General features: G+C 49.7%; 5 protein-coding genes across 5 annotated transcripts; 3 read left to right on the top strand and 2 right to left on the bottom strand.

The window, feature by feature from the left end:
• Nucleotides 1-627: 627 nt before the first annotated feature.
• Nucleotides 628-1,912, bottom strand: EDB93DRAFT_1286433 (NAD(P)-binding protein; the record flags this gene model as incomplete). Its single annotated transcript, XM_041454510.1, has 6 exons — nt 1,631-1,912; nt 1,408-1,580; nt 1,320-1,352; nt 1,002-1,269; nt 757-948; nt 628-711 (listed from the first exon to the last, which is right to left on the bottom strand). The coding sequence occupies exons 1-6, from the start codon at nt 1,691-1,693 to the stop codon at nt 628-630; spliced, it is 813 nt and encodes a 270-aa protein (XP_041307053.1). The 5' UTR covers nt 1,694-1,912.
• A 980-nt stretch (nt 1,913-2,892) lies between these two features.
• Nucleotides 2,893-8,442, top strand: EDB93DRAFT_1227507 (uncharacterized protein; the record flags this gene model as incomplete). The annotated part of the gene is made up of 6 exons (XM_041451237.1): nt 2,893-3,648; nt 3,701-3,935; nt 3,985-4,476; nt 4,529-4,635; nt 4,687-6,784; nt 6,835-8,442. 6 exons carry the CDS (start codon nt 2,893-2,895, stop codon nt 8,097-8,099), a joined length of 4,953 nt encoding a protein of 1,650 aa, XP_041307052.1. The 3' UTR covers nt 8,100-8,442.
• EDB93DRAFT_487566 (uncharacterized protein) lies at nt 8,427-12,585 on the top strand. The gene is made up of 11 exons (XM_041456527.1): nt 8,427-8,529; nt 8,587-8,797; nt 8,848-8,960; nt 9,017-9,742; nt 9,797-10,053; nt 10,102-11,018; nt 11,076-11,501; nt 11,559-11,612; nt 11,665-11,747; nt 11,801-11,888; nt 11,945-12,585. Exons 1-11 carry the CDS (start codon nt 8,477-8,479, stop codon nt 12,461-12,463), a joined length of 3,447 nt encoding a protein of 1,148 aa, XP_041307051.1. The 5' UTR covers nt 8,427-8,476; the 3' UTR covers nt 12,464-12,585.
• Nucleotides 12,571-13,490, bottom strand: EDB93DRAFT_487837 (Ndufb8, NADH dehydrogenase 19kDa subunit). The gene is made up of 3 exons (XM_041456528.1): nt 13,038-13,490; nt 12,764-12,979; nt 12,571-12,711 (listed from the first exon to the last, which is right to left on the bottom strand). Exons 1-3 carry the CDS (start codon nt 13,251-13,253, stop codon nt 12,679-12,681), a joined length of 465 nt encoding a protein of 154 aa, XP_041307050.1. The 5' UTR covers nt 13,254-13,490; the 3' UTR covers nt 12,571-12,678.
• A 187-nt stretch (nt 13,491-13,677) lies between these two features.
• EDB93DRAFT_1086558 (uncharacterized protein) lies at nt 13,678-15,561 on the top strand (the record flags this gene model as incomplete). Its single annotated transcript, XM_041445978.1, has 8 exons — nt 13,678-13,793; nt 13,851-13,989; nt 14,040-14,140; nt 14,197-14,278; nt 14,328-14,345; nt 14,410-14,448; nt 14,505-15,307; nt 15,372-15,561. 8 exons carry the CDS (start codon nt 13,678-13,680, stop codon nt 15,559-15,561), a joined length of 1,488 nt encoding a protein of 495 aa, XP_041307049.1.
• Between the last annotated feature and the right edge of the window lie 1,744 nt (nt 15,562-17,305).

Below are 17,305 nucleotides of genomic sequence, written 5' to 3'. Positions count from 1 at the left end.
ACCATGCAAGTGAGAAGCGAACATTGGCAATTATATCAGTGAAAGAACTTGTCATGTCGAATCCCTTCAAATTCTGCAAGATGCAGAAGTTGCGGTCTGCCACTCAGTTTGACGAGGCAGGCAGTTTATTATTACGATCCTTGGCCGCAACTCTCAGTCACGACACGATCTTGTTTCAATATCATAATATAGAAACGAATCAAATTTGAGGCCTTGTTTGGAAGTCCAGCTGCAGAAAGATAAGAGATTATACTCACGTCTATGATTGCAAGGGAATACATACAAGATCGCCATCGCGGATAGTACCTCAACGAGCCCAGACTCAACACTGATATCACCATGATGGTTGGTGTGCGCTGGTGATATGCCGAAGCTCTTTCCTTTCCACCATCAAGTCAGTGTTGAGCTCTTCCTCGAGAGCGATAAATTCATTTGTCATGAAATGCGACTAAGTTCGAGCGGCTACCTCTAGCATAAATATCAACCCCGACCAAACGATGAATAATACTGACACAAACCGATACAGCCCTAGACTTCATATTGCATTTGAAGGCAATTATACGACCGCATAGCATTGACACGATCAGCCTGAGGATCGATCGAACCTAAAAGTTCCTGACTTGTTCCTCAAGCTAGTTCCATAGCTCTGAAGCCTGCTATGCATCCTGCGCATCTGCGTGTGTTCCCAATGCATGGCCATGGAACAAGATACTGTCCAGGATAAGTTTGAGTTTATTCAGGAGATAAGGGTCTAACCTTTCCGTTAAGATTCGCTCCTTCTGTAGTGGTTTCAGCATATAACTGCGTGAGCGCGCCAAATGATACATCATAAAAGGAGTCACGATAACGGCCAAGCTCCGTCTTGATACCACCCGGGTTGAGTGCTGTCGAGACTACACCCTGGTTGCCATATCGTCTGGCTACCTCAGCTACAAATAAGATATTGCCCTTTTCACATAGAAATTTAGGAAAGGGTTTGATACAATGGATATAAACCTGACCATTTTGCTTTGGCCATAGAGACTCATGGCGCTCTTCTGTTTCCTGGCGGAAGAGTCCTTGAACGTGTCATAGTCTAGACGACCGAACCAGTGAGCGTTAGAGGCAGTGTTGACAATGCGTGCAGTTCCGTCAGGTGACTGCGCGGCACCCGCTAGAAGTGCAAGCATAATAATTTTCGTGAAGTAGAAGTGACCTAGGACATTTGTGCCAAATTGCAGGTCATAACCGTCGTCCGTCAACAACTCTATAGGAGGGGCCATTACCCCACTGAGCGACATACTAGCAGATGATGCGACGACAAGTTAAGCAACACTTGCGCGTTGTTGAATAGGACGTGTAGTACGGGTTCACTTTAAAGGGACCCGTTAGTTATCTTGTTGCTCAATAAATTCAACGCAAACGTACCGCAGAAAATCTTCTCCAGAAGCTTTGACGGACTTCAAGTTTGCCAAGTTGAGTTGCAAGAAATACACTTCTTTTCTGGTGCTCTTTAGGTCGCGAATAGCGTCTTCACCGGCTTCACCCTTGGCCTTGTCGCGACAAGCAACGTAAACCTTGGCGTTTTTTGTGAGGAGGACCTAGCCATGAAAACGTCAGCATGAGGCAAATACGACGATGAGAAACAGACTCTGGCGGTCTCTTTGCCTATCCCTGAATTTGCACCGGTGACGAGAACAACCTTTCCGGACATGCCCGGGAGTCAGACGCGTGAAACTTCGTTGAAGGAGGATAAGTCTCGCGAATGTACGCTGACCAAATGTGCATGTGACCCATGATGAATGAAGAAGTGGGATGAAGATGGATACCCGCTCCATGGCAGTCGAGCGCCCATCTATAGATGATTGATTATTTATATCCGAGACTGTTTGCTCCGCTGTCCCCGCACGTGTCTGAACACTCTCGCGATCATATGCGGACTTCTCATGGCAGAACCATATCTACGTCACTTCTTCTGCAGCGGGCATGACTTCTGCACTTGGAAAGATTGATCCAATCGCATACTAATATGCTGTCTAGACAATATCGTACTCCAGCCATCGAATCAATGTTTGGAGCCGCGATCTGCGTAATTGTGGTCGTTGCAGTATCGGACGATAACAAGGGAAGATACAAGCTGGCCGGTGCAAGGTCCTACAGACTACTATGTAGAGGAAGTTACTATACCACTTGTACGGCACGTGATCCTCAGTGTCATCGCGGAACCAAATTCCACTCCAGTCCTCCTTTATAATATCGTAGTCGTGTGCGGATCGCTCAGCTCGCACAAAATACGAAAGGAGGACGATAGTATGACAGCGGACTCATGGTCGGAAGCTGGTGTATCCCACTCTAACTTATATTTATTTTCCCTCTATCTCTGGCCAATCAATGTTGTCGAACTCGACAAGCGATGCAGTGAGGGTAGAGAGCAGACGAATGAACCAAGCCTGCTAAGTGCAGAGCAAAGTCTCTATTGTTCCTAGGATGCTGTGTCATTGATCCATCTGCTGTATACTACCTGAAGATGAAGGTCAGCTCACATGACGGCGACACCTTGTACTTTAGGGACGATATCTTGCAGGATGGGTAGTAACCGTGGTGCCTTTAATCTAAGCGCCATATCGGTTACATATATTATGACGAACCGAGATATGAATGTGAGCCCACAGAAGGTTGTTCGGTAGAGGTCATCCTGCCCCGTGTCGTCGTCCAGTCTCGTTGAAGGGGCTATGCTTGGAGCACGTGCATTTGTGAAGCGATGCGCCTTCCCAACCGGCAAAGCAAACAGGTTTCCCAATGTCGAATCAGAGAAGGCTTAGTTTTAAATAATTCTCGTGGGCTGGCGTCTATTGCAACTTTTTGAGATCGACCTTTATTCTAAGGAGACTTTATCGGTTTATGGCACTATCTATGAGCTCAGGCTCAAGTAGTCCTCAGTGGGATAACCGTCATCGTGGTTTTATTTCTCCCGCCGAACTACAACAGCTCAGACAAGCTAGTCCAGGCAGAGGAACCGATCTACACGAGTTTCACGCACGACAACCTGCAACAACTCCTCCAGGCGACAACAACCCTAGCGCTGGAGCGGTAACATTAACAACTCAACAGGAGGACCAGTCGGTCTCGAGACCCGCTCAACAACATCAATCAGTCGCTAATACAATGTCACACCTTCGCACTTCATCTTTCTTTTCTTTTCGAAAACAGCTGCAGCATCCAAGTGACGCAAATACAGATCACCACCAGCAATCTAACCGACGCCCAAGCACCGGCGCGCAAGACCGCGACTTTGCACCACAAACCAACCAACAGCGCGCTCAAACAATGGGTCCAATGCGCTCCTCGCCAGAGAAACAGGATGACCAAGAGTCTGACACGGCTTTAGCAGCCCGCAGAGATTCTTTATCTGTCCCCCCTCTTCATCCTGAAATACGCTCCATTGTCCAGCTCACTGTCGCGCATGCCCGCAAGGTTTACTTCAGCGGTCCACTGGTAAAACGCGTTCAGCGCCAGCCGGATGGCCAACGTCCTAAAGATGATACATGGGTTGACGTTTGGGCACAGCTTAGTGGCACAACGTTGAGCATATGGGACATGAAGGAGATCGAAGAAGCAAACAAGAAAGGTCTCGAGGTGCCTCCTACCTATGTCAATATCACAGACGCTGTGAGTTCATTCAGTCCTCTTTCTGTGCTGGTGGTGATAACGCTTCCTGTAGTTCGTTCACGTACTAGGTTCAGTGACTGGCCCCGCCGAGAATTCAGATCAACCGCGCAAGACATATACGAACGTCTTCACTCTCAACACAGCAGGCTCTAATTTGCTTTTGTTCAGCTGTCCGTCAACACCGGCATTGGAGTCATGGGCAACAGCTCTACGATTATCGGCTTGGGAAAAGTCTCGTCTCGAAGAAATGTATACTGCCCATTTGATACGTATCACATTGCTTGAAGGTCAGTTCTCTCACTGGAGCATGTTCGGTACTGACGTCATGTTTTTAAGGTAAAGACACCCGCTCAACTCTCGTCCGTGGCCGCATGGAAGGATGGGTACTCATACGCGTCGCTGGACAAACAGACTGGAAACGCATGTGGATGGTCATCTCTGGGTCACAAACTTCGTACACCGAACCTGGAGCTCCGTCTACTACCACTAGCACAGTACCTACTCCCAAGAAACGCATGTCAAATCTCTTCTCGCGGGATCACTCCCCTGAGCCTCTACCCATGAAACCTTTGCTTGCACTTTATGCCTCTCCTAGGCCAAAGGACAAGAAGCACCCCCTCCTCACGCTTAGGGAGGTCTCACAGGCGTTTGCGGTGTACCCAGAGCGCCCGGAATTGATCAATCGCAGCACGCTCATGAAAATTGAGGGTCTGATTGGTGACGAGGAAATGGCAGGCACGATGAAACGAAGGGAGGGGTGGATGCTCATCATGCCTGAGCTCGAAGCAGGGAATACGCAAGCGTCCGAGATGCTCAAGTGGCTTGTTGGTGAGTAGACTATCTGAGTCGCGCAGAACGTGACGACTCATCTCTTATTCAGCGCTTCATGACGCCTTTGAGCTATACGGACGTCCAAAAGTATACACCTGGGACCCTCGTGATCCAGTCTCGCTGATGTTTGCTTATCCAGTCAATCCTGGGAGAGACGTAAGTGCAAGTTACTTTTCAGCACAAGTCCATTGATTTATTCGACGATAGCTCCTGTTCCTTGATCGTGAAGTTGCAGAGTCTATGGACCCACGTGACGACCGCACCTCCGCCATTCGCAATCGTCTTCTAAATATCCTCCACTCGCGCATGCCCGAACTACGTGCCGCATCAACCCAGCCCCCCCTGCTACCCATTAGTTTGGGTGTTAATCCGAATCGCCCTCAACAGCAACAGCCACAACCATCACAGAATCTTGCTCAGCCCCGATCGCAAACTGAGAATGATCAGCCTGTTAGTGCCCCCCAGCTCCTTACGATCAATTTCGACTCGCGCTCACCACCAAACCTCACTGTCGGTCACGCTCTCTCTCCCATCACGGAACGGAGTGCAACGCGTGAGACGCTTCCGGATCTTTCTCATACGCAAAGCCGCTCGATGTCGAATGAGCACCATGAGCCTGAGTCGATGATGATCAGCAGCTCGTCGATGTCGAGTGAGAAGCCAGATTCGGTGGGGCAGTCAATGAGCAACGGACATCAGGACTTTATGTCGCGTTCCATGTCCGAGCATAGTCAATCGCACATGCTTACTTCGTTGAACCCGGTTCTAGAGAATGTACCTGGGTCGATGACAGGTCTCTCACTAACTGGACACCCCCCTGCTACGTCGCGTGCTGACTCAAGGCTCACGTCGAGCTTGGATGCTGCACAAACGAGGAACACAGAGCTGTCAAGAGCTGCCAGCGTAGATGTTGGCGGGTTTAAACTTCCTCTTACGCCTGAGTCTCCAGGATCACCTACATTTTCTACAGGCTCGACAAGTCCCAGTTCGGGTAATGGTGGGCCTACTTCGCCAGGAATGTTGTTGTCGTCCGTTATTGCACCCGTGCCCATCAGATCACCGGCTTCGAGAACTCCCCCTCCTTCCTCACCCCTTACATCACCCTATTCTCCCAAAGGGAAGGATAAAGAGTTACCTTCTATTCAAGATGTACAAGATGTTCTACAGCTACCACCTCGAGCATTGTCCCCGCCTCACCCATTTATCACGCAGCGTAATGCAGGATCACCGCCCTTGCCTCCCAAAGCCAGATCACCAAACCCGACACCGCAGACGTCTGTCTCTGTAGCAACAGTTCCTGTCGTCCCCGCACAGCCCCTAGTACAAGATACTCAGAGTATCTTTTCAGACGCTCTCTTTTTCATGCAACAACTCGACGAAAAGCCCCAAAACCCGCCGCGGCGTGTTCCAACCACCATTTCTGAAGCTTCAAATTCCGAAGAGAGCTCAGCGCCTGATAACCGATTGCGCCCATCACCAACGCACCGGGGAACGCCGATGTCATTCTCAGAGCTGGGAAGGACGGAAGCTAATAATATTAGCGAACACAGCATGATTGGCTCACGCCCTTCTCTCGGCCGTAAGCCGTCCGGTGCACGTGTCCAACCTATTTCTAGCCGAGGCCCAAATGTGGAAGCCACTTCAGTTTCCTCACCTTCTTTAGAGCACGTTCACGTCCAAGCCATGACGGATTCGCAACAGAAGATCATCCAAAAGCAGAATGGCGCCGACGACGTTAATGTAGATGCACTTGCTGCGTTGTCTTTCCTTGATAGTGCATCTGACGTCGCACCTCCCCGTGCAACTACATCCCAGCCGCCGCCGCCGCCGGTAGAACAGGACCTGTCATCAGAGCCTACTGTCGAGGGTAGCGCTGCATCCGAGAGCTCTGAGGGTGTTACGCAGTACAGGTCGTCATTTGCACCGTCCAAGCAGGCTGCACAGCGAAAGGCGCGTGCACAAGCGCAACATCAGGCAGTACTTCACAAGCCTGGGAGAGCGAACGGGAAGCGTGTCAAACCTGGGAACGGGCTCTCTGGGTGGAATGAGAGCAGTGAGGAAGAGGAGGAGGAAGAGGAAGAAGAGGAAGACGAGGATGCTGATTCTGACGAGGAACCCCCTTCGACCTTGGAAAGCAAAAAGCCGGCTCCTGTCGTGCCTGTGCCGGTTCCGGCTGTCAGACCCCTGCGTCCCAGTAGTGCAGGGCGTGCTGTGACGCCTGGAGAACAAGCGACCGACGCGAATCCCTACGCGCAGTTACGACATCCTCGTAATCTGCCGCCTGTTCCAAGGCCGCTCACACAAGGTCAGCATACCTCTCTTAGTTGAATTTTCAGAGCTGATGATGATCTACAGGCGGTGTGCCAGATGACTACATGAACGCCATGCCACCACCTCGGCGACTCGCTTCCGATCAGCACATGCGAACACTAGATGATGCCCCTCACCTGCGGCCACAGTCTGAATATACTTCCCAAGTCCTTCGTCCGCAAGCGGACTTTAACCAACACGGTGCCGCTCGCCAAAATATCTGGACACAGGTTCTCGATCCTGGTCGCACGCCCGGTTCTCATCCTCAACCTGAAACTCCTTCGCATCAACGAGACCCTTTCATCCAGTTGGAACCTGCTTCTCAATCCATGACAAAAGCTTTCACCCCTCACGGTCTGCTATCTGCTGGGATGCAGGACAAGCAGGACCGATCTGCTAAGAGACAAGAGGAGCTTGCGCGGGAAACTGGTGCTTCACTCATTAACGTACCTAATAAACCACCACCGCCTCAGACGGGTCTCTTGGGTGCGATCACTGCTCATGAGCGCGAGCGTAAACGCGAAGGTGGCGTTGGTGCTGCTCTGACAGAGCGTGAGCGCGAAAGAAGGATGGCTGAAGAACGGCAACGCAAGATTGATGACTTCCAACGCAATCAACTGGAGATGCAGGGCATATATGGAGGCGGGCAGCAGTACCCAAACATGATGGCCAACCCGATGATGGCCAATCCTATGATGATGGGCATGAACCCGATGATGACTGGTGGGAATCCTATGATGGTTGGTGCCAATCCCATGATGAACGGTGCCAACCCCATGATGAACGGCGCCAATCCCATGATGACGGGTGGATATATGGGTTATCCGGGTATGATGCCAGGATTCGGAAATCCGCAGTTCTTTGCACAACAGGCAGCACAAGCTGCTTATCAACAAGCTATGATAGCATATTCCACTGCTGGGTCACACGTCGGCGATGGCATGCATCCCACGCCCATGAATCCCATGATGACCGGTGGTGGAATGGGCTACGATCCTCGGATGTCGATGATGGGCATGCCGATGATGGGCAACCCCTTGGGCATGAATCATATGGGTGGAGGAATGGGGATGGGGATGGGAGGCGGTGGCATGGCAGGTGGTGGTATGGGAGGTATGGGCATGCAGATGACAGGTGGTTCGGCCTTCGACGCACGGTATTCTCCAGCTAATATGGAAGACCTTCGTCCTCCTGGCTCGCTCGCGCAGGGTCAGCGCACTGGCCACAGTTCGTCCCGGAACAGCTCGGCTGGTCAAGGATCGCCCGCCGGTCCACGTCCCGTCGATGCTCGCGACAACCCAAAAAACTGATCTGCAGTCTTCCTTCTACACTCCCCGCTTAGGCATCTCGTTCTCGGTCAGGCGTGCTATGACAGTTAATCCAATCGCGCCTTTTTACGAAGTTTACGACCATAAAATGCCTTTTTGTCTAGTTTATCATTTTCATACCTACACTTTTCATGGACTTGGTCATCTCAAATTATCTTCTGCATCGTTATATCCGGGACCCTGACGAAATTGTTACTGTAGTTTCAGGTGTTTCTGTCAACATTTAGTACTTAGTAGTAAATCGTTTACTGTGTGGGATTTACGAAATCTGGCCCACGTGATCAGAAAACAATGCGCTCCGGGATCAGGAGTCTTGTCCCAGTCCGTTCCCCGCACTCACTTTCTTAGAAGACTGGCAGATGGGTGTGAAGTCACTATGGAATCTCTTATCTCCAGTGGGCCGCCCAGTACCGTATGTGCACTAAAATTTGCGAGGTTCTGTCATGCTCAAATGTTGGATTCATGTTAGGCTCGAGACTATCGAAGGGAAAGCTCTCGCTATTGATTCTAGTATTTGGATATACCAGTTTCAAGCTACTATGCGCGACAAAGATGGACGGGCATTGGTCAACGCACATGTCCTTGGTTTCTTCCGACGTATCTGCAAGCTATTATTCTACGGGATTCGCCCAGTCTTTGTATTTGATGGAGGAGCTCCTGCGCTGAAGAGAAATACGATTGTAGGATATATTTTCTTTCTATTTGTCGCAATTTTGACCAAATGGTATAGATTGAGCGTAAGAAGAGGAAGAGTGGTGCCACTGCAAGTCACGCCAAGATTGCGGAGAGGCTGCTGGCGGCCCACATGAGACGGGAGGCTTTAGTACATGCTCAAGCGTCACAGTATGCGACCTATCGTATCCTGAAAGAGTGTTCCAATGCTTATATATGCGAGCCAGCCCTCCATCGTCAAAGGGCAAGCAGAAAGTGCCATCTGGACCCGTGGTCCTGGATGAGAATGCGGTTTACCTTGAGGACATTGATAATTCTGCACCAAAGACACCGGCAAAGAAGAAGGCAGAAGAAACACCTTCTTCGTCGACAAAGAAAGCTCGCTTTTATGATCATGATCCTTACAGACTTCCAGAAGTGGATCTCGAAGAGCGCGTGGCGAAGGCTACCAGTTCGCAGGCTCCAGACCCGCGTCTCGCCACAGAGGAAGAGCTCCGGACGTTCATAGAGGAGATGCGTCCAGAGGACTTTGACGTCTCTTCTCCAGCATTCCGAGAGCTGCCCACAGAAGTTCAGTACGAAATTGTTGGGGACCTTCGGTTGAAATCACGTCAGACGTCGTATAAGCGTCTACAAAACATGCTACAGAAGGCACAGACTCCTCTGGACTTCTCTCGAGAACAGATCAAGAATCTCAAGCAACGAAATGCTCTGACTCAACAGCTCTTGATGACTACCGACAGCATCGGTAAAGCACACATCACCATCCCTGTTCGAATTGCTAGTGAACGAAATAGAGAGTATGTTCTTGTCAAGAACGAAGGCGTGGATGGCGGTTGGGTCTTAGGCATCCGAGACGATGGCACGCAGTCAAAACCAATTGAAATTGATCAAGACAAGCCCACTCTTCAAAGCGACAGCGATGATGACATGCAGATGGAGGAAGTCAGTATGTATGCTGTCGACACCCTCCGTTATCATTGAGCATTCGTTCATTGTGTTGTCAGACCAGGGAATGTAACCCCTGACTCCGACCTTCGGGAGTTCCAGGCAAGTATGGCATTGCACGCGATAGGTAAACGCTCGCAGCCATCCATGCCAAAACATGTCCAGAGGCGAATCAAATCGAAGCCTTTATTTGACCTGGATGACGACGAGGACATATCCAGACCTTTAGACGATGAATTTGATCACATCGAGGATCCTGAGCTTGCCCTTGCCATCCAGGCTTCACTAGAGGATCATCCTGCAAATTATAAGCCTGGTAAGTCTTTCCAGGGCGGGATACGGCGAAATATGACTTTTCATTTAGTCACTTCAAAACCTTCTCCTTCTAAATTTAGTCCTCCTGCAACTCCTCAGTCGAAACCTGCTCTTCGACTCCATGATTCTGACGATGATCTATACGCGTCACCTTCTCGGCTGGAAACTGCACTTTCGATCGCGGGGGCTGGTCCGGTGCGAAGGCCATCTGGAACTTTGCATGATCTTCAGTCACAATCTGCGTTTGGGAAGGTGACTTTGTTAATCTCACCGAAGACAGCATCGCGTCCCACGCCAATCGTTCAGTCATCCTTGTCCGAATCAGAACAAAGCATGGATGAAATATTGCCTGTACAGGCAGTCGAGATATCACAAAGAAAGCCGTCACCCGTTATCACCAGCGCCCATGTCGAGCCACAACAATCTTTCGAAGTCTCGCAAGAGGCTGCACAAGATTCGGACGATGACATGGAAGAAGTCCCAGTCATTGATAGTGGTCACGTTCACGATTTATCCGAGAGCTCTGTACCTACGGTAGTCTCAGCACCTGAGGATGTGGCGAAAGAACAACGATCAATCTTCCCTGCATCTTTTCAACTACCAAAGCCATTAGAACGACCTCAGTCTTCGACCTCTATGGCGGTCACACCTGCAGCTCGGATACCTGAGAGCGATGATGAATCTGACATCGAATGGTCGCGGTCTCCGTCTCCTGTGCTTGGTGCTGCTCCGGAGAGTACTGATCAAGGAGCCCCTGCTGCAGCGGAAACGTGGGATGCTGCTGAAGAAATGGATCCCCATGCTGAAGAAGGCGAATTTGCCCGGTTCATCTCGCAAGTCAAGGGTAAAGATTTGGATGCCGTCAGACATGAGATCGACGAAGAGATTCGGACGTTGAATCAGCAGAAGAAGGCGGCGATGCGTGATTCAGAAGACATCACTCAACAAATGATCTCTCAAATTATGGTATGTGTGCCGTGCTAAATGTAGTATCATTCATTTGAGCTCACCATCGGGTCCAAGCTCTTACTGCGTCTCTTCGGGATTCCATACATAACCGCACCGATGGAAGCCGAAGCACAGTGCGCAGAATTGGTGTCGTTAGGTTTGGTCGAGGGTATCATAACGGACGATTCGGACGTTTTCCTCTTCGGAGGCATGCGCGTTTTCAAGAATATGTTTAATCAATCCAAGACTGTGGAATGTTTTCTTTTGTCTGATCTGTCCCGGGAGCTTGGGCTGGAACGCGATACGCTTATTCGTCTGGCGTACCTGCTCGGAAGCGACTACGTTGAGGGGCTTCCTGGTGTTGGCCCCGTAATAGCCATGGAACTACTGAAAGAATTCCCGGGCGAGGACGGCCTTCATAAGTTCAAGGACTGGTGGACTAAAGTCCAAAGTGGGCGAGATAGAGCGGAGGACAATACTACCAAATTCCGCAAGCGATTCGTATGTGCCTTGCTGAAAATTTTTGATGCTAGTTTATGAGCTCATTTTTTGATCTAGAAAAAGAAGTTCAAAAACTTATACCTGCCCCTGGAGTGGCCTAATGCATTAGTAGTGAGTGGCTGCTATCATGTTGGGCAATGGAAGGGTAATCTCCACGCCGTAGAGGGATGCTTATCTTCATCCGACGGTGGATTCATCAGATGAACCGTTCAAATGGGGCATGCCCGACCTCGACGCCCTCCGACAGTGCGTATTGGCCACCTCCGGCAGTTGAAAAAAATGCTCACAGGGCTCCACAGCTTTTTCCACGAAGAATTACACTGGAACCAAGCCAAAGTTGATGAAACACTTCTACCAATCATTCAGAAAATGAATAAGCGAAACCAGGTACGAACCAAGCCAGGTGACATATTAATGTACGATCGATGTGATGTATTTGCTAGGCCGCAGCTATGAATCGGCAGGGCAACCTAAACAACTTCTTTGATGTTGCGCCCGGTAGCGGATCATATGCTCCACGGAAACGACAAGCATACGGAAGTAAGCGTCTTCAGCAAGTGGTTACGGATTTCCGAAATCAGCAGACAAAACGGAATGCAAGCACACCGGTATCTGAGGAGGCAGGTGACCTTGTACCCGAAGACGGAAAGGAGCCTGTCACCAAAAAGAGGAAAACAGACGCTAAGAGCCGAACGAAATCTAGTTCCGTGGTGGCACGATCAAAAAGACAGGTGACAGGGACTGGCCGCAGCGCCAGAGCGCGAGGCTCGTCCTCCAAGACAGTTCAAAAAGAATCCGAGTCTGAAAGTGGGGGTGAGTACGTCGGCAATGTAATTGATGAGTGTCCTTCCGCCACAGAAACATCAAAACCTCATCTCCGCCCAAGGGCGAGACCAGTGGCGAAAGGGTCCCGAGTATCTGATAGATACACCATACTTGCGGCAGAGTCCGAGGGTTCTTAGCTTAAGCAACGTGTACATAACTACCATCATAGTACATGTACTTCCTAAGATCCGGAGTTCTGAACGTGTGTTATTTCCAGGAAAGGCGATGTATTTGGCGTAGTCCAGTGACTTAACGGTAGCGAATATGTGGCAGACTCATCATGCAAACAGCAAAATGCGTGAGAGTGAAATTCTCCCGGATAAGAAACGCGAGTTCTAGGTACACCGCAATATTACTCGTCGATCTCTTCAGTCTCTTCTCTAGCCTAGAATAAGTGTCAAATTGACCCATTGAGTACACACGTGGAGCACGCCCACCTTGTTTTCTTCAAGTCCGCCAAGTTCACGTACAAGACCGGAGTACGGGTATTCCCGGGCTACCGTTGGCCTCTCTGGAACGAGCGCGTACTTGCATAGGAAACCAAAGCCAATGAATGCTGAGAAGGCGAGCGAAAGCTGGAACAAAGCCTTGTGCGGAGGAATCGGGGGAGCATCAGGCCCCCACATGGACAGGACTTCATCGTATTCGTGTATCTGAAAAAGGTGAAGTCTGAGACGCGATTACGCGCCGGGAACTGGGTAATGTGCTGACCGGGTCACCGAAGTTCCGTCGCATCTGTTGATCCCACCAGCCTCTAGCAGGACGTTCCTGGTCAGAAACCCATGGAAGGTTAGGGTAATCGCCAAGTTGAGGGTCTTTTTCTTGGGGTTTAAAAGTTGCAGGCGTTGCATAGGCACGCCATGATATGGGCGAGGGTCTTAAATATCGCTTGGATGCAACGCTGTTTATAAGACGTAGCGAGGTCATTGAAGTCGAGGTGAAGTTCAGTGTGACCACCCCATAAGACTACCGTCGAGTCCCCCGGAAACAATGTTTAGGACACCGGACACTACTGCAGACCCATTTGAACCCGACTCGGACGAAATAAGCGAAAACAAGCGACGGCATCTTTCCTATCTTCGCGGCCCTGCAAGTCTATGAATGGTACAACCGTCATGACATACTTGGAGAAGATGCGGCTTTCCTCGGCCATTCCCCAAATTTTTTTAAGGTAGATCAATTTATCGTGTTGATTTAAGCTACACTACTAATAACTTTCGAACCTCGAGGCCTCAGTTCTATTCACATTTTGCGTCACAGCTACATATAAACTGGCTCATCTGTCGCGTCCGCCATCATATACATGGCCATTGGCATCTCGCATACTGCTCATGCGCCTTCCTCCTTCACCATGAACGATAGCCCACATACGAACATCGACGTCGACCTGCTTTCATTGCCAAAATGTAGGCGGCTTCCCGGCGAGGTGATTTCGCCCTTGACATACACAAATGACATCGTGGACTTGTGAGTTCTTTTCTGAACAAGCTTCAACTCTCGTCGTGCTCAACGATGATGTCCCAGTGATCACTGGGATCATATGTTCATAACAAATTGTTGCAGGAGTCTAACTCTTTATGATTTTGACGGTCCTCCATCTACAATTCTTGATCTCGGATGTGGACGCGGTCTTTGGGCTATCGAAGCCGCCAAGCAATGGCAGGTTGGTGAGAATACATATAACACAACCGTATTTTTTACGGAAGTGTGTAGGGCAGCACAGTTGTTGGCTTCGACATCGAGCGCACGCAACCACGCCTTAATGTCCTCGAAAAGTCTGTTTCTCGTCGGCTAAAATGGGTACAAGGCAATCTGTAACGTGTTTTCTGTGCATTTCATATTCTGCATTATATCTGATGCGCTTCTTCAGACTAGAACAACTACCATTTTTACCCGGCCAATTTGACTTCGTGAGGATGGTCCGCATGGGATTGCACATCCCAGAAGATGAGGTTAGTGTTTTGGCGTCGGCTTACTGACTTGCTAATGGCCCCTTCACAGTGGCCATCAGTTCTGGCGGTAAGCGGGTGGTCTGTCGCATGTCGTAAAACCTTTTGAATTGCTTTTACCTGACTCACATTAGGAGATCGCCCGCATCCTCAAACCTCACGGTGTACTCGAGGTGCGGAAGTGTTCTTCGGTCGTATTACGTATGGAGCTACCCTGACGGACTTCTAGATTATTGAAGAAGACCTTTTATTCCCCTGCCAATCTACACGATCACACGATGTAACGCCCAGTAGTGGACAGTCTTTCGGTAGCTCCACTCAAGGCTCGAATACAGTTGTAACCGCAACCTCTTATCACAAGTCTGTTTTGTCCTTGAAAGCCAAAAATGGCACAAACACCAGCCTAGATTCACTTTCTGGAACTTCGTCAACCTCACTACCCTCCGTGCTGGATACCAAACTTAGGCATCCAAAACCCCCAGATCCTCAAGATCACTCACGACTTCAGCGCGCATGGGAGGAAATGCTATACAATTATTTCTTGTCATCGCAACCACTTTCTGTCTTGCCGTTGTATCTCTCGTTATCATTTCCTAGTATTCGGTCACATCCCCCCCTGCAAATCCCCTTGCCACCCAACTCCTCGGACAAACAACAGCTCACGACTCAACATTCGATATCGACTGTACAGCTCGATCCTGCAACTCTTTTCGAGCTTCGAGCCTTGTCAGCCCAACCCTCATCTGAGGCCGATTCCAGCGCCCGTGCTTCTGTGATGACGGCAGGGGGTTCCGAGTCTGAGCGGACCATGTCGTCATGGGCATGCATGCACCTAGCTCGCACTGTGCGGACAATCGTGGGTTGTAAAGAGTCGATCTGGAGTGCCTACGAAAGACTGTATGGCGAAGACCCCACACCTCCAGTCGTCCGAACAACACAACAGAAGTCTACCTCAGCTTGGTCCGACCTCCGCCCGTCACCCACCAATCCGCTTCGTGATTACTTTGAACGTGATTGGATCAACTGGGAAAAGTAATTCATTCGCTTTTTGAACAAACGAACCTACGTAACTGATTTTTTGTTTGTATTCTTACAGCGATATGGCAGATCGCACTAGCTTACGGGGGTGTATGCAAGCGGAATTGACGTGGAACGAGCCCGTTGGTAAACCTCCAGATTGGCGCCTCTGGCGCAATTCTCTCCGGCAGCAAGATGCATGTTCTTCTCGAGATGAATTAGCGGAATATTGCCGGAGCCTTCGTGGCTTTGTATGTTTTAAATCATAATTCACGACATGACACGACTTCATATACATATACCCCTTCATCATACACAATCTCGCACATGTTTCATGATCAATGAATGGACTGATGATATTAGGCATTTTCAGCATATCTGTGGCTCCTGCATTCTACAGTATTGATTGATATGAGTGATCGGATCCGGGCTCTACGATTATGGCTGCCGTGACGTTGTGAAATCAAGCTGACAACTACATGTAACTTATTATGTATGTATCCATACAGGGAGGACCTTGTGAGGAATGATCAAGAAGAGCAACAAGATTTGGTCATGGTGTTTTAGTGTAAGGATCAAAACGTGTGAGGGTTCATAAAAATATGAAATTTACAGTTGCTCTTTCAGACGAAATCATATGCCGTCATCCATACGCCACGCTTGCGATTGTAGCTGGCAAGATCTAGCTCGCGAGACGGTCGAGAACGTTCGTGAGGGATTATGAAATAACGTGTTCCGTGCCGAGTTGCGATACGAATGAGATCTCGTACGTTAGTAGACATGACGCAAGACTTGCATTTTGATAGGGATTATCAGCAACCCTTTGGATCTTTATCGGTGTATCTCCAAAGCAAGTGGGCGACATTTCGATGTTCTGAGCAACTTCCGCAGGGAAAAGACATCGAGCTGTGGGGGGAGCGAGGTAGACTCGAGCTCGAAGTAAGATCAACAGAAAAATTCCTTGACATGGAAAGAATCTCATCGGGAGTTCCACGATACACGAGCTTACAGCGAGGTGTATTACAACGAAAATCACAATCCCAGCCCTTAATGATCCGCCCGACCGCAAGAATATTGACCATCGTGTCAGGAGCATGCAGATAGTTTGCCGGACGAATACGATGGCAACTTCCGTTGATAGCGAGCAATGGAACACAATCACCACGTCCAGAGATAGCCAGATGCCTGCCCATTGGTGGCCGTGCGCACGGCAAGGTTCGGTGGTAGAATACGACCCAAAGAACTGGCGGACTCTAACGAGCGCTAGTGAGGCGCTACAGTCCAAGGATGGTAGAGATAACAGCCACGATGTTGTGTGGCGAGAGGGAAATAAGCGGCGAGAAGGTGGACCCTGTGGAAGCATAGTAAGACATCGAAGTGATGGGTGCAGGGTTCGCTGGTGTGGTAAGTGCAAGGAACGTAGCTGGAGTGACGTGGCCGGTACGGTAGCCGCGCTTGTGACAGTCGACTTCTTTTTGTGCTGCCATAGAGTTTGACCTTTCATGCCACTCCCTTTGCATGACAATGATCATGGTCATGATCTCCCTCCCGATCTTGCAGCTCTATTCACGTATACGCACTCAGATCCCGGGCAAGAAGAGGTTGCATGTTGAAGACGCGATGCCTCTGGAATCATTTGGAAACATGCCACACAGATTTCATAGGTGCGTGGATTGGCTCCGTCCAAGAAGATGTGGTGCCCACGAATCATGAGTCCTGCTGCCACAGTGCACACAGTCGTTGCCTGTAGTCCCAAGATGCATCCCTCCCGAGTCTTTTGTCTTCAAGGTATGAATATTCTGGCGAATATGATATGGGGTACTGATATGGTTGCGATTGAAAGCTTTCCGCTGATATGCGGTCGATTGTACCGGCATTTTGAATAAGGATCAACGCTTGTTCAGTACTTTCGATCAGCGTAAGATCAGCGGTTCCAGTTCAGCGGACATGAATCGCTCACGTGACACATAATTAACGCTCTAGAGTCCAATTTTTCGAATACTATCTTATCTG

This window comes from Suillus bovinus, assembly GCF_016758785.1.
Source record: "Suillus bovinus strain UH-Sbo-P2 chromosome Unknown EDB93scaffold_33, whole genome shotgun sequence".
NCBI classification, from domain to species: Eukaryota; Fungi; Basidiomycota; class Agaricomycetes; order Boletales; family Suillaceae; genus Suillus; species Suillus bovinus.
The sequence above is the reverse complement of the archived record's forward strand: the minus strand, read 5'-3'. Positions and strand labels throughout refer to the sequence as shown.